Raw genomic sequence first — 16,243 nt, 5'->3', positions numbered from 1 at the left:
TGCCCTGTTCACATTAGGGCCTGGGATGAGGCAGCGTGTGGCTCTTGTCCATAAATATTGTTTTGCTGAGAGGTACTGTTGCTGCAGGAACTGCCGCCATCTCCGGGATTGAATGCAAGTGCCCCCTTCCATTAACATACCTGGCAGGGTGAGTGAATCACAAAACGGAAGACAAAAGGGGGTTGTGAACCCTCCCAGGTGTTTGGAACTGAATGTGTGCTTTTGATGAGTTGTATGTGAGTGAGAGAGAAAGAAAAAAGATGACAGAAAATCAGGAAAGACTCAGAGTGACACAGACAACCTGAAGGATCAGCTGAAAGCAGTGATTTCCCTATACCCCCCCTGAATTTTCCCAACACCCCCCCCCCCACAGTTTTGTGAATTAGTTACATGCCAATTTAGTGACTGTTTGGAAATCTGAATTGAAATTGAAACATTAATACACACTTTAAAAGCATATACAGTGTATGATAAAATACATGTATCTGAAAAAGTATAATAGATTTGAAAAGTATGAAGACTAGCTTCCTTATACAGCTGTTGTTTTTTATGACAATATAAGTGCATTCATTTCGGTGATGTTGGCCAACCTAATAATTTCAAATGATGATTTGTAAGCGAAGTCTAATGAGCTCTCCCTGACAGCTAGTGATGAGCTGGGGCTGGAGGGAAAGGCTTCAGGACCAGATTGTATTTATATTCACACCTAATCTACCTAGGTATCCAGCAAACAGAGCTGTGTTGCCCAAGTGATAGATTTTGGTTGGGGTTGGGTTACATATCACTTGAATGTGGGGGGGGAGGGAAGAGATGAAATGTTGTTGTTCTTATTGTATGAGTAAAGGGCAGTAGAACTGTACTTAGCCTGTGCTGTTTGAGGGCATCAAGAGAGAGGGTGGGGACCTGTCCTTCTCCACTGTTTAAAGACAGAGCTGATTAGGCTCCATAGATAGTCTTTTGTTCTGTTAAGTGAAAACTGCAGCTGAAATCACTCATAATCAGGTCTAAGTGCTTAGTCCTGCTGTGGGCACAGTGTTTGTGTGGAAGAGATGGCCCAGACTGCACCAGCAGCGAGGTTCCCCCCCTGAGAGCTCAGCTGAAATCACTGAGAGCTGGGTGGAACCTCAAGAGACCAACTCGCAGAGGTCACAGTGGCAGGTGGCAGCAAAAGGTGACTGCGCAGGGCCATTGGCAACAGCGTGGTGTGGATGGTGGCACAACAAACAGCAGTGGCCAGAGCGAACAGTGAGCAGCTGGAGGAACGAGCAAGGTACCTTCTTGCTCCCCACCTGGGAGGTGTACTCACGTGAAAGCACCTCTGAACTCTGAGTCTCCACTGACCAAGGACAACACCGGTGAGTGGGGTGCGGTGGAGGGAAAAGTGAGGGGCACGTTAAATAAACATTTGTTTGTTGGACTATATTTTAGTGACTTTGCTCCAGAATGCTAGATTTGTGACTGGGAATGGAAACTTATATAAATATGTTTCCTAGTAGGCCAAGATTTTTAAAATGCATTATTTGCCAAGGTTGTTATCTCACGTTGTTGCTATCTTGAGAGGTCATGATGTTGGGGAGTTTCTGTACTAAACATTTTTATTATTATAATTAATTTTTACATAAGAATGGTCATACTGGGTCAGACCAATGGTCCATCTAGCCCAGTATCCTGTCTTCCGACAGTGGTCAAGGCCAGGTGCTTCAGAGGGAATGAACAGAACAGGGAATCATCAAGTGATCCATCCCCTGTTGCCCATTCCCAGCTTCTGGCAAACAAGCTAGGGCCACTCAGTGCATGGTGTTGCATCACTCCCCATCCTGGCGAATAGTCACTGATGGACCTATTCTCCAGGAATTTATCTAGTTCTTTTTTAAATCCTGTTATAGTTTTGGTCTTCACAGCATCCCCTGGCGAAGAGTTCCACGGGTTGACTTATGTTGTGTGAAGCAGTACTTCGTTTTGTTTTTTTAAAACCCGCTGCCTATTAATTTCATTGGGTGACTGCTAGTTCTTGTGTTATGTGAAGGATTAAATAACATTTCCTTATTCACTTTCTTCACAGCAGTCAAGATTTTATAGACCTCTATCATATCCCCCCTTAGTAGTCTCTTTTCTAAACTGAAAATTCCCAGTCATTTTAATCTCTCCTCCTGTTTCATACCCCTAATCATTTTAGTTGCCCATCTCTGTACCTTTTCCAATTCCAATATATCTTTTTTGGGATGGGGTGACCAGATCTGCACACAGTATTCAAGGTGTGCATGTACCATAGATTTACATAGAGGCAATATGATATTTTCTGTCTTATTATCTATCCCTTTCTTAATGATTCCCAACATTCTGTTTGCTTTTTTGACTGCTGCTGCACATTGAGTGGATGTTTTCAGAGAACTATCCACAATGACTCCAAGATCTTTCTTGAGTGTTAACAGCTAATTCAGACTCCATCATTTTGTATGTGTAGTTGAGATTGTTTTCCAATGTGCATTACTTTGCATTTATCAACACTGAATTTCATCTGCCATTTTGTTGCCCAGTCACCCAGTTTTGTGAGATCCCTTTGTAACTCTTCGCAGTCTGCCTGGGACTTAACTATCTTGAATAGTTTTGTATCGTCTGCAAATTTTGCCACCTCACTTTTTACCTATTTTTCCAGATCATTTATGAATATGTTGAACAGTAATGGTCCCAGTACTGACCCCTCAGGGATACCACTATTTATCTCTCTCCATTCTGAAAACTGACAATTTATTCCTACCCTTTGTTTTCCATCTTTTAACCAGTTACTGATCCATGAGAGGACTTCCCTCTTATCCCATGAGGGCTTACTTTTCAAAAGTCAATTTAAATTAAATACTTTTTTTTTAAATTATATTTTTTTAGAAATCTAGACCTGTTATGTGTTTTGGTGTAACCTGCATTATCCTTATGTTAAATTTGCATTATCCTAACAAAACATTTACTTTATTCATATCTCTTTTATATGTTGCAGGTTAAAGTTAAAATTGAAAAGACAAAAAACAGTACCATAATTTTTCCACTCAAAGGCCTCAAGAACTAACCAAGGTGAAGAACACATCAAGAACCAAGAATATATCAACATGTCATCTGAAGGTTCAAGTGGTATATCTACATCTGACCAGCCCGAAGCACAAATACAGCTACCTACTGAAGAAACAGTGTCTCCAAAACCTAAAGGCAGTTCCCAATGTTTGTTGGTCAAAGTGTTCCCATTTATTGAAGTTACAAGAGATAGCTACTGGTGCACCTCTTGCAAAAAAGCTTACAAAGAAGGAACGCTTCCCAATGCTATAATTGGTAAAAGTGGAGGAGCTTGGTTTGTCAAACCGATCAGCAAAGCCAATGCTGACAAACTACGTGAAAAGGCTGCAAAACACCAGGCCTCTGGAGTGTATCAACATGCAGAAAGCCTTATAAGCCCACTTTCAAAGCCAATTTTAGAAGTACTTAATGAGGCTGTTAAGAATGCTGGAGATACAACACAGTTCATGCGAACAAACATGGCTGTGGCATCCTACTTTCTATTTAAGCAAGAGATACCACACACTACAAACTGTAGGCCAATGTTAAGTGCATTGTCACTTGTTCATCCTGAAGTTGAATACTGGTTCTGAACAAGCCCAGCAAATGCTCACTATCTTTCTGCAAGAAACTCAACTGACTGGCTAGAAGCATGTGGTGCAACAGTGAAAGACTCAACAGTTGAAAAAGTGAAGAACTCTCTCACCACATTCAAAAAAATTGCATACATGGCTGATGAATGCACCGATGCAAATGAGCATCAAGTATTAAGTCATTGTGTACATTATCTTGATGTCAGGGGTAGGCCAGTAGATGCATTTCTAGATGTTCAAGTTATAGAAGACACGTTGGCTGCATCTGTGACAACCCACATCTTAGAAGAGATAAATGCTTGTCAACTGGACCCCAAACAGATGGCTGCTTGTGCATTTGATGGAGCTGCAAACTTCTCTGGAAGACATGGTGGAGTACAAGCTTTGCTCAGAGAAAAGTGTAACCCTAATCTCTCCTATACACACTGCAGAGGCCATCTACTCCAACTAGCACTAGTACGAGCTGCAGAATCTTCAAAAGAAATTTAAAAAGCTATAAATTTAATGTCTTCATTATATTCTTTTTTCAGCAAGAGTCCAAAAAGACTGAATATCTTGGAAAATATAGAAGATACACTGGGACTGAAGTTCAAATTAGTCCAACCTGGGAAAACCCGCTGGCTTTCTCGTGAGCGATCCTTGGCTGTTGTCTTAAAATTACTCCAGCCGTTATTACTGGCTTTGGAAAGTATCTACCAAGATGGGATGGATCTAAGTAGTGAGGCTGGTGGATTACTTTTGCTACTACGTTCAGAGAAGACTATTGCCATTCTCTCTCTCGTGAGTCTACTGTTGAAACCACTTGGGTCATTAAACAATGCCATCCAGGCATCTGCTACAACAGTAGTAGATGTTTGTCCAGCAATAGAAGCTACATTTGGATCAATCAGAGATCTATCCATTGAAAAAGTACTGGAAGAAACAAAGACTTCAGTCCAGAAGTTGACTAATGAAGGCATTTATATTGAATCCTTAAGTGAAGAAGACAAGAAGTGTTTGTTAAGACAACTGAAAAAGTACACAGACTTGATTCTTTAAAATCTACAACAGCGACTTCTAGATTCTACTCAACCTCTACGTAGGTTTTACAGATGCCTGTCCTATAAAACACCAACAGTTGAGTGGAGTGAGGCACTACCAGCAATGGGGCTGCCATGTGATTAGGTCAGAGTAGAGAATTTGAACACAGAGTGGAATATCATATGATGAATGAATGAAGATTTGACTTCAAACTTCTTTTTTATCATCACTAGTGGCTCGACCCGATCTTTGTGTTCTGTTTCCTGGGATGAAAGAAGTAGGAATTCATCTCTTGCTACTCCCAGTCACAACAGCTACAGTTGAGCGTTTTTTTAAATCAGTGAATAGAATTTTGTGCTCTGAAAGAAGTCGCCTTCTGCCTGATCATGTGAATGAACTAATGAGCATATCAACTGAAAGAATGGAAGTACTGGACACATGAGAAGCCACCAAAGATGAACGCATTGCATTCAAGAAGTTCATTAACAGAGTTGTGCAAAATTATAACAAGAAACCAAGAAGGATGTAGACGTAGTGCTTCATAGAAGGCTTGAGTAGCCAACTTTAATTTGTGTGATGATTTTAAAACATGAGTTAAATCTAATAAAATGGTCATGAAACATTTTTCAGTTTTTACTATGGTGCCATTCAGCCCACCTTCACCCTCACAGTCTCGCCCCTCATCAGCCCTGACACCCCCCCCCATAAATTCAAACACCCCCCCTCCCCAATGCCAGGAGGCACCTGAAAGCCAGGTGTCTGACCCTGGAAGAAACCTGGGGAGAGGTTTTTGGGTAGGTGGTGCAGGCTGAAAAGTGTTATTTCCCTGAGAAGCTGTTTCCTGCCATTTGGTTCTTTCTGTGTTCACAGACACTGGACTTTGTGCATTCTTTGTAAATAAACACAACTGCAACAAAGAAATACTTATAACCCATTTCTACTCCTAGCTGGAACAGCCCCAGGGCCCAAAATTTGCCTACCCACCTGGGTCAAAAAGCGGCAACACTATTTAATAAAACTTAAACCAAAACAAACCATCTCTACATTTGAGGACTTATTTGCCCTCCTCTAATTACAGGGAACATAACTCAGAAATATTTCCATAGCTCTTCTCTCAAATCACACCCAGAATTGCTTCCCCTGTGATTGTGCCTGTTTGTGTTCATATTCTAGCACACGGATTTCCTGGCAGGAAGGGGCATACAAACCATGAATAGGGTAGAATATTTGCAAATGCTGAACTCGGGACTATTTGATTCTAAAAGCAATGCTGATCCAACTAGGGGACCGATACAGTGCCACATGATCGAAACATCTACTCCAAACTAACCAGCGCACTTTGCATATGGAATTATTACAATGGACCAATTGATAACTCCTACAAACAATTCTTGGTCTATCTGCTGAACAATTTTGAACAACAAAAGGAATTGGGGAGAACCGTGAGCGCCCCTCAGACAATTCACAAAGGGAAGATGAGACAAAAATCAAGGTGTTCTCGTGACAGTCAATTAATCATGACAATCCTGGGTTCTCAACTGGAGGTCATGATCAGGTGTTGAGGGCTTACGTCCAACATGCCCATCTAATATTACTAAACGGGAGTGCGTTCCCTGCTAGCAGGGAGGGGGGCTATTGGGTCCCAGTGTGGAAAAGAGAGTCCCAATTTGGAAAAGGCTGAGAAGCAAACTGACTCATTACAAATAGTTTGCCCTGCACAGTTTGGGTGACGGAATCCAAAACGATCACATGAAAAAATAAACAAAGCATGTACAAAAATTCTCTCCACGGTCTCGGCTGGATGGCTCATTGGTGGTAAATGTTGTTTTATGGGCCTTGACTCTCTGTTCAGGGTTGAGCGTATATACAAAGCACTGCCAAGCCAAATCCCACCTCTATGGCCATCAAACCCCAGGAGACCAATGGATTCCCGTCTGTTAGAAAATAATTACCTTTCTAGGTGTCTTAAACTAGTCCCTCTTGAAAATCATGCTCCAATTAGAGGGTGCTGAATATAAATGCTTTGGATGTCCGTCTGGCCTGCAGATTAGCCCCAGATGTGCACCAGCAACAGGTGTTATTGCATTAAACATCACAGCAATCAGTCCTGAGTATGTCATGGTTTTTAAGATGTCAAAACTTTTTCTTCAGCAAGAAAGCTCATAGTAAGTGATTTGTGCTAAATTAACTACAGGGGGTTCAATTCATTTTAACAGCTTCTCCAAACATTGCATCTGAGAGTTTGCAAAACAGATGGTTAGGCCTTATAGTTACCTGGTTTAACTATTCCCAAATTGTTACCGGAGTGTGGATGCTGCTATATGGACATAAAAGTGTTTATACCATTATAGATTATTCCTGTATGGGAAGGGGAATAAGGTGTTCCAGTGAAAGGCACATTTTTACCAGTATAACTGTGTCCAGACTAGGGGTTGTGTTGGTATAACTATTTCAGTTAAAAAAACCTCATATTCCTCCCCCCCCCCCACAACTGAAACAGTTATATTGGTACAAAGACCTTAGGTTTTTTTTGGCAATGACTATTGTCAGATTGAGCTGCAAACATCCAGGGAATTGATGTACTTACTAGCTGATAAACGCAGAATTCAGACAACACTGCTCTACAGCCAAAATGCTTCTGAAATAAATGTAGTCAAACTTTACTAATTCTGGGTCACTGAGAACGAAAATGATGCTTAAAATTGTTGATTGGCTCTAGTTTTCAAGATACGCTATTGGGTCAGTATATACGACCCTTGACTTGGGAATGGCGGAGGATAAGTGAGTTATAAAGGGAAGGGATCTCAATTTAAACTAGAAATGACAAATACATCTTTGACTGGATCTATGAATAAATCTATGATTGGGTTTGGACAGTACTTGCTTTTTAGGCAAAACAATGAATGATGCAATCTGAAGCTGGTATTGCATCATACATGATATGAATTGCATCATGTTATTCCTAGAAGTCATGGATGATGCAATCATAATGAAGCTTACATCACTCTGCTGAACAAATTGCCCTATATCAGCTCTAGAAATCATACAGTGTCGTGCTCTCTTATTTGTCAGTGTTTGATTTTGCAAAGGGACACATTTCTGTTTAGCCAAAGTGAGCAGAGATGCCTCGTACTTGTGTGAACTGTGCAGATAACTTCTGCTATGTTTGTGGGTGAAGTGACTCTTGCATCACAAAAGCGTAGTATAACCACTATGGTTAAGAAAGCCTATCACCTTTATTTTGGCTGCAAAATTGGAGATCAGGACAAGAGGTGGGCCCCACACATATGCTGCAACACTTGTGCAACAAATCTTCGCCAGTGGTTGAACAGGAAAAGGAAATCTATGCCTTTTGCAGTGCCAATGATTTGGAGAGAGCCAACAGATCATACCAGCAATTGTTACTTCTGCATGGTGCCTCCAGTTGGGAAAGGTGTGTCAAAGAAGAAAAAGTGGACTGTGCATTATCCAAACATTCCATTAGCTATACGCCCAGTACCGCACAGAGAAGGACTGCCGGTTCCTGATGCACCAGAATCATTCTCACTTGAGTCAGACGAGGAAGAGGATGAAACTTCTGGTCCTGAACCATCAATGTCACAGGACCCACATTTTCTCCCATCCCCCTCCTCTGAACCACACCTCATAACACAAGGTGAACTGAATGACCTTGTCAGGGATTTGGAACTACCCAAGAGTAAGGCAGAGCTGTTGGTCTCCAGACTACAGCAGTGGAATCTCCTGGCAGGTGATGTTAGGGTTTCCATGTTCCGTGACCGTCAAAAGGATCTTGTCCCATTCTTCTCCATGGAAGGTGATCTTGTAGCCTGCAACAACATCGATGGTGTGATGGCAGCCCTCAACATCGTTCACGATCCAGATGAGTGGAGACTGTTCATTGATTCATCGAAGACGAGTCTTAAAGCTGTTTTACTGCATAATGGCAATGTTTTGCCATCAATTCCAGTTGGTCATGCAGTCCATATGAAGGAAACCTTTGACAACATGAAACAACTTTTGAGGTGCATAAACTATGACCAACATCAGTGGCAGCTCTGTTGCGATTTGAAGGTTGTTGCTCTCTTGCTTGGTCTGCAGACTGGATACACAAAGTACTGCTGTTTTCTCTGCGAATGGGATAGTCATGCAAGAGATTCCCACTACATCAAGAAAGATTGGCCACTCTGACAGTCATTGGAGCCTGGGAGGAAAAGTGTTCAGCATCCACCACTTTTTGAATCAAGGAAGATTTTGTTACCACCCTTACACATCAAGCTGGGTCTGATGAAGAACTTTGTCAAGGCCATTGACAAAACACAAGCAGCTTTCAAGTACCTCCGTGGAAAATTTCCAAGGTTAAGTGAAGCTAAGATAAAGGAAGGTGTCTTTGTTGGTCCTCAGATTCGTGAACTTCTTCGAGATGATGCATTTGACCATGCACTGCGTGGCAAGGAAAAGACGGCATAGAAAGCCTTCCAGTTAGTGGCAATAAATTTTCTCGGAAACAACAAGGCAGACAACTACAGGTTGTTGGTGGAAAACCTCCTCAAGGCATACAAAAGCCTTGGTTGCAACATGTCACTAAAGCTACATTTTTTGCACTCTCATCTAGATTTTTTTCCACCGAACTGCGGAGCAGTAAGCGACGAGCACGGCAAGCGATTTCACCAGGACATTGCAACAATGGAGAAACGCTATCAGGGCAAATGGAGCCCATCAATGCTTGCAGACTATTGCTGGACAGTGACAAGAGATGCTCCATTTAATGAATACAAGAGACAAACCAAGAAGCGCCGAGTAGACACTGAATAGGACTAAATTATGTACATAATAGTTTGCCTTTTGTTTCATAATAAATTTTATTTATATAACCCTTTTGCTGATTTTTAAAGTGTTACATAAACAGGACAGGTGAAATATTATCATGTAAAGCAACCATAAACACATGAAAAGACCTAGGTTTACAATTTATGATTAAAACTCTACTATCTACACAATATACATAGACTTAAAATGTAAAAAAAACTTAAATATCTTAGAAACAGTAGCCAATCAGTTGTTTTAATTGTCATATTTGAATTCAGCACATCAAAATACATAATAAATAGCACATTTTATCTCTGAAGCAGACGACTTCTCAAAAATTGTAGACCAGTGCAATCGAAGTGCCAATGTTTGGAAGCTGGGCCACGTGCAGAATAGCTTCCAAATCCCACTTGCCCCTCACCTCTCACCCATTAATCTAATCAGCCAAGGTACCTGGAAGCAAGGACTTCCCACCCCTAAACCCACTGTCTGTATGCGTGAACGCATGCTTGCATTTTTTCTCTATTTGGTAGAATGTGTGAGCCTGCACATGGGATCCTCCTCTCTTGGTTAGTAGAGCTGCATCTCTAGCTTACAGGATGAATACAGTATCTGGGTTTTTAAAAGGTGCCCAGCCTTTCAAGGCTGCTTCAGGCCCCATCAGGAGTCATGAGATCCCCACTAGCTCTTCCAGTGCCCCCCAAAACCTCCCTCCATCGCAGCCTCGAGCCCCCACATCCTGACAACCTCTGTCCTATACCAGCACCACCCACCGCCACCACCTCAATACACAGCCAACCCGACTTATCCCCCCCCCCAACCTCAAAGCACCTCCACTCTCAATAGAGAATAGACCACATTCTTTCTACTCCAGTAATTTTATTGTCAGTCTCGTGATTTTTTTCTTAAAGCCCCAGCTCCTGGAGTCAGGTGACTACATAAGAACTTTTATTTAAAAAAAAATGGAAGTTTCTAGTTCTAGGGGTTTGTAAAGAAAAGTGAGACCTAAAGGTTCAAAATCCAGAAGGTAATTAAAAGGGACCCCAAATGTGTGGTTAAAAAAAAAAAATCTTGATTTTGAATGTATGGGGGTTGGCAACATTGTAAACCCCCCCACTGATTGCACCCCAAACCCACCCCATACAGAGCCTCTGCACCAATTGAACCCCAAACTCATCCAATACAGAGCCACACCATCCCCAACCATTGCACCCCACACCCACCATATTCAGAGTCACCCCACCCACTGCACCCCAGAGCCACCCAACCCCCATCCACTGCAATCCAAACCCACTCCAAAGAGCCACTACACCCCACCCATTGCACCCGAAACCCACCCCATACAGAGCCACCCACCCATTGCACCCCAAACTGACCCCCGAGCCACCCAACCCCCAACCAATGCACCCAAATCCACCCCATACATCCCCACAAATTGCATTCCAAACCCACCCCATACAGAGCCCTGAACCCCCACCCATTCCACCACAAAGCCACGCCACACAGAGCCACCCCACAGAACCCCAAACCATTGCACCCTAAATCCACCCTGTACAGAGCCACCCCACCCACTGCACCACAAACACACCCCATCTAGAGCTACCCCACCCCACTACACCTCAAACCCACCCTATTTAGAGACACCCCACACCCACACATTGCACCCCACACCCATGCTACAGAGCCACCTCACTCTGCACACTGCACCCCAAGGTTTCATAGCTATCCCACCCCCACCCATTGAACCCCAAACCCACCCCCTACAGAGCCACCCCACCCCCACCATACCCAAAACCCACCCCATACAGACCTACCAACACCCACCCAATGCACCCCAAACCTACCCCAGATAGAGCCACCTCCGCCCTCCCATTGCACCCCAAACCTACCCGTGCAGAGCCACCCCAAACCCACCCCATAGAGCGCCACCCATCTGCACCCATTGCGCCACAAACACACCCCATACAGAGCCAGTCCACCCACACACACACTGCACCCCAAACCCATCCCACACAGAGCCACCCTGCCCATGGCAATACCCATAAAGAGCCACCCACACTCACCCATTGCATCCAAAAACCCAACCCATATAGAGCCACTGTACCCCAAATTCACCCCATAAAGAGCCATAAAGATTTTGGATGGGTAGATGCTACCACCACCCAAGTGCAGAACCCTCTTGAGAGCCCAGGAAGGCGCACTTGTGGGGTACCTTCAAGCCCTTTCACCCCCCCCCTCCAGGGAAGAGTTGAGAAAGAAAGAAAGAAAGAAAGAAAGAAAGAAAGAAAGAAAAAAAAAGAAAAAAAAAAAAGGAAATCAGCTGTTGCCACCAGCTAATTAAACAACATGTGCACAAATCTCTTAAAACACAAAAATCCAATTTTGTTCTTAAAAAAGGTAAATTTTATTAATTAAAAAAAAGAAAGAAAATACATCTGGAAGCTCAGGCTATCGTTAGATTAAAAGAGCAATTACACGGATTAAGCACCACAAATAGCTTTCTTGAGGTCCAGTTTAAAGGTTACAAGGAAAACAAAAGCATCTGGGGTTAGCACAGAGAAGTCCACAAGCCGTACAGAAATAAAAAGAGATAAACCTAATCAAGTCTTCCAAGACATTGCCTGATCTACTTACATATCTGGGGTTTTAAATTAGTAGTTTCTAGGTATGATACTGAAGATTTTTCCCTACCTGGCCCAAGTTCTCACAGCATAGCTCTGTCCTGGCCGCCTCTCTCCCCGGGGGAGAACAACAGACAGATAAAAGGGGAGTCTGTCTTTCAATTTTAAAAAAGTTCTAGTTTTTTTTGTTTTTTTTTTTAAAGGGAGATATCTCCTAGAACTGGAAGGGACCTTGAAAGGTCATTGAGTCCAACCCCCTGCCTTCACTAGCAGGACCAAGTACTGATTTTGCCCCAGATCCCTAAGTGGCCCCCTCAAGGATTGAACTCACAACCCTGGGTTTAGTAGGCCAATGCTCAAACCACTGAGCTATCCCTCCCCTTCCCATTGGCTCTTTTGGCCAGGGGCCCACTCACTTCCTTTTACCTATGCATAGCAGTGAGACTTTTTAACCCTTTACAGTAGTACAATTATAGAACAGCTACTAAGAGGGATTTTATAGCTGCTGGCTAGCTGGCTCTCTGTAAAAGGAAGCTAACCCCTCTTCATTTCTCAAAACCACCTATCGCACCACAAACACATCCTATACAGAGCCTCCACACACCAAACCACATTGCACCCCAAACCTACCCCATACAGAGCCACCCAACCCCCCGCACACTGCACCCCAAACCCACCCCAGTCAGCCCACCCCACTGCACCCCAAACATCACCACACAACCCCCACCCATTGCACTCCAAACCCAACCCATACACAGCCACCCCATCCCCACCCACTGCACTCAAAACCCACCCCATACAGAGCCATTGCACCCCCACTCATTGCACCCCAAACCCACCCCATACAGAGCCAACCACTGCACCCCAAACCCACCCCATACAGAGCTCCCTAACCCCCACCCATTACACCCCAAACCCATGACATAAAGAGCCACCCCATGCACTACACCACAAACACACCCCATATAGAGCCCCCACCCACTGCACCCCAATCAGAGCTCCCTAACCCCCACCCATTACACCCCAAACCTACCCTGTACAGAGCCACCCCACCCTACTCACTGCACCCCAAGTGTACCCCATACAGACCCACTCCAGCCCCACCCATTGCACCCAAAAGCCACCCCATACATAGCCATCCAACCCCCACCCACTGCACCCCAAACCCACCACATACAGAGCTCCCTAACCCTCACCCATTACACCCCAGAGCCACCCCACCCCTACTCACTGCACCCCAAGTCCACCCTATACAGCCCCACTCCAGCCCGACCCATTGCACCCCAAGCCAATACAGAGCCACCCACCTAACCCATTACACCCCAAACCCACCCCATTCATAGCTACCGCATCCCACCCCATATAGAGCGGCCCCGCCCTACTACCGGAGGCCCCGCCCCACCCCGCCCCCGAGCCGGGCGGCCCTGGGCTCAGAGCAGCGCCGGCAGGCTGAGTGGACGCATCTCAGCGCCGCGCGACCAGCCCGACTCGGCCGGGATCCGCCTCAGCCCGGCCCCGCAATGGGCTGCACCGTGAGCGCCGAGGACAAGGCGGCGGCCGAGCGCTCTAAGATGATCGACAAGAACCTGCGCGAAGACGGAGAGAAGGCGGCGCGGGAGGTCAAGCTGCTGTTGTTGGGTGAGCCCCGGCCCGCGGCCGCCCAGCGACACCTCAGTGCCCCGGTCCGCCCGGTACCTCCTCGCCAGCCCCCCGCCCCGGCCCGCGTCACCTCCGCGGTACCGCCCCGCGCTGCGATCCCCCGGTGCCCCGGTACTATCCGGCCCGCCCCACGTCCCGGCCCGCCCTGCCCCTCCTGTACTGCCCCGCCCTGCGTCTTCCCGGTACCCCGGTACCGTCTCGCCAGCCGCCCCGCCCCGGTCCCTCCTAGTCTCGCCGCCCGCCCCCCGGTCCTGCCCAGCGACACCCTCGCCCCCTGGTACCATCCTACCGGTACCCTGCTTGGCCCACCTCGCCCCCACAGAACCCTAGCCACAACCCCGCCTTCTGGTACCACCCTGCTAACTCCCTGCCGCGGGCTGCCTTGCCCCCACAGTACCACCCTGCCCTGCATCCCCCCAGTATCCAGGTCCCTCCTGATGACACCCCTGCCACCTGGTACCAGCCTCCTGCCCACCTTGCCCCTGTGGTACCACCCTGCCCTGCAACCCCTGGTACTGCCTGATACACCCTGCCCTGTGACCCCCCCTCCACTCCACCCTCCGTGCCTGGTACCAGTGCCCGGTATCAGTGCCCAGTACCACCTGCCAGCCCCTTGTCTGGCCTGCCCTGTGACTCTCCCAGTCCCCTGGTGCCGCTCTCCATTCCCCCAGTACCCTGGTCCCCCCCAGTACCACCCTGTGCAGTGACACCCTGCCCTTGTACCGTCTGGGCCCGCCCCCTGGTCCTGCCCAGCGATACCCCTGCTAGCCCCCTGGCTGCCTTGATACCGCCCTGCCCTGTGTCCCCCCCAGTACCCCGGTACTGTCTGTCCCAGTGACCCTCCTCCGGCCCTGCCCAGTGACACCCTCCTGCCCCGGTAGCACCTGGCCCAGTGAGCTCCCCACCCCTAGTAGCCTCCTCCCGGGCCCACTGAGAGCCCCCAGCAACACTCCTGGGATCCCCCAACATCTGAGAGCCTCCCCAGCCTGCTGCCTCCCACAGAACACCTCCCTCCATGGTTCTCAAGGGCCTTTTGCCCACACCCAGACCCTGCATACTTTTAGCCTGCCCTGCCCAGTGACCTGTCTAGCAGACCCCAAGGCACCTACGCTAGTGGCTTCCTGTACTCCCCTGTGTTGCACCCCTGAGACACCCCAGGCCCTCCACACTGCATTCCCAGGCTGCCTAGGTACACCCCAGCGATCCTGTGATATACCCCCCCTAGGTACAGCCTACACCCCATACATCTCCCCTAATACACCCCCTCGATAAACCCCACCCACTCAGACCCTCTCAGTATACCCCTGCACAGACCATCCAGCCCAGGACCCCCTTACATGCACTTACACCCCTTATGCAACAGTCCACACACCTTTTATATATCAGACTCCCTAGTAACACCCCCATATAACAGCCCCCACTAGATACAACTTCAGCCTCCACCCCCATACATGACAGTCCTCCCAGATACCTCTACTTCCTCCTAGATACCATAAGCCCCACCCTAGATGAAAACCCTCAGTTCCAATCCTCAGATACCACAGGCTCCCACCTCTTTCTCAGCCCCATATACCACAGGCCCCTATGTATGGCATGTGGAGGCATGTACCTCAGCCCTACATGTACCCCAACCGCCAAGCTTCCCCACTACCCCTCAAATAAGCTCCCCACCTTCATTAAATACAAACTCCTATCCTTCCCTACAAATTTCTGTACAACCCTCTGTGAACATCCTCTCCCCATCTTCCCCCAGAGATCCCCTGAATGTAACCCTCCCATTCCTTCCCCAACTGCCTATTATCCCACTCCCTCCCTTCAGCTACCCTTTTCCTCTGGCAAGGCCAACCCCTCATCTCCACACCCCCAGCTGTCCATGCCTCCCCAAAGAATACCCATTCCTCTGTCAGCCCAACATTTCCACGTTCTGAAATACTCCATTCTGTCCAAACCCACCACCCTCCCTGAAGCCTTGTCCACATCCCAGCTACCACATCCCCTCCAAACATTCGAATGCAACTCCCCAAATACCCCCTGCCAGTTACAGAACTCCACCCTTGTGCAGCTATACACCCTGCCTTGTGTTTTCCGGCCCCTCTGCAGAGTAAATGTGTGAAGGGGAAAGCTTTGAGTGCCCATGCCCCCTCCCACACCGATGCAGATTATGTTGGAGAAGAGTTAGGATCCCTGTCAACTGTGGTTGGGGATGAACTGCTTGGGGGGAGAGTTGGAGACAGCGGCTGCTCAGGGTGATAGAACTTGTGGGGGGAAATTGGAAACACTTTCTTCCTGCTTGATTTGGGGGGCACTGTGATCTGTGAGGTGAACCCCCCTGCACTGAACAGTGTTGCTCAGGGGGTGGAACTGCTTTTTGTTGATTCTTAGTTTCCCCTTTTTGAAACCCTTTGCAATCTGACTGAGGCCAGATGGTGCGCTCATCCCCTTCCAGGAGATGCCCAGAGCGAGCTGGGTGGGTAGCTTTGTGTCTGTAGTCCCAGGTTACTG

General features: G+C 46.9%; 1 protein-coding gene across 1 annotated transcript in view; it reads left to right on the top strand.

The window, feature by feature from the left end:
- The first annotated feature begins 13,516 nt into the window (after nucleotides 1–13,516).
- The window catches only part of GNAI2 (G protein subunit alpha i2), a 196,898-nt gene continuing 194,171 nt past the window's right edge, over nucleotides 13,517–16,243 (top strand). The window contains exon 1 of the mRNA XM_065408104.1: nucleotides 13,517–13,720. Within this exon, the coding sequence (XP_065264176.1) occupies nucleotides 13,603–13,720 (118 nt within the window). The 5' untranslated portion in view covers nucleotides 13,517–13,602. The remainder of the gene's footprint in view (nucleotides 13,721–16,243) is intronic.

This window comes from Emys orbicularis, chromosome 7, assembly GCF_028017835.1.
Source record: "Emys orbicularis isolate rEmyOrb1 chromosome 7, rEmyOrb1.hap1, whole genome shotgun sequence".
Lineage (NCBI taxonomy): Eukaryota > Metazoa > Chordata > Testudines > Emydidae > Emys > Emys orbicularis.
This window is presented reverse-complemented; position numbering and strand designations above follow the sequence as displayed.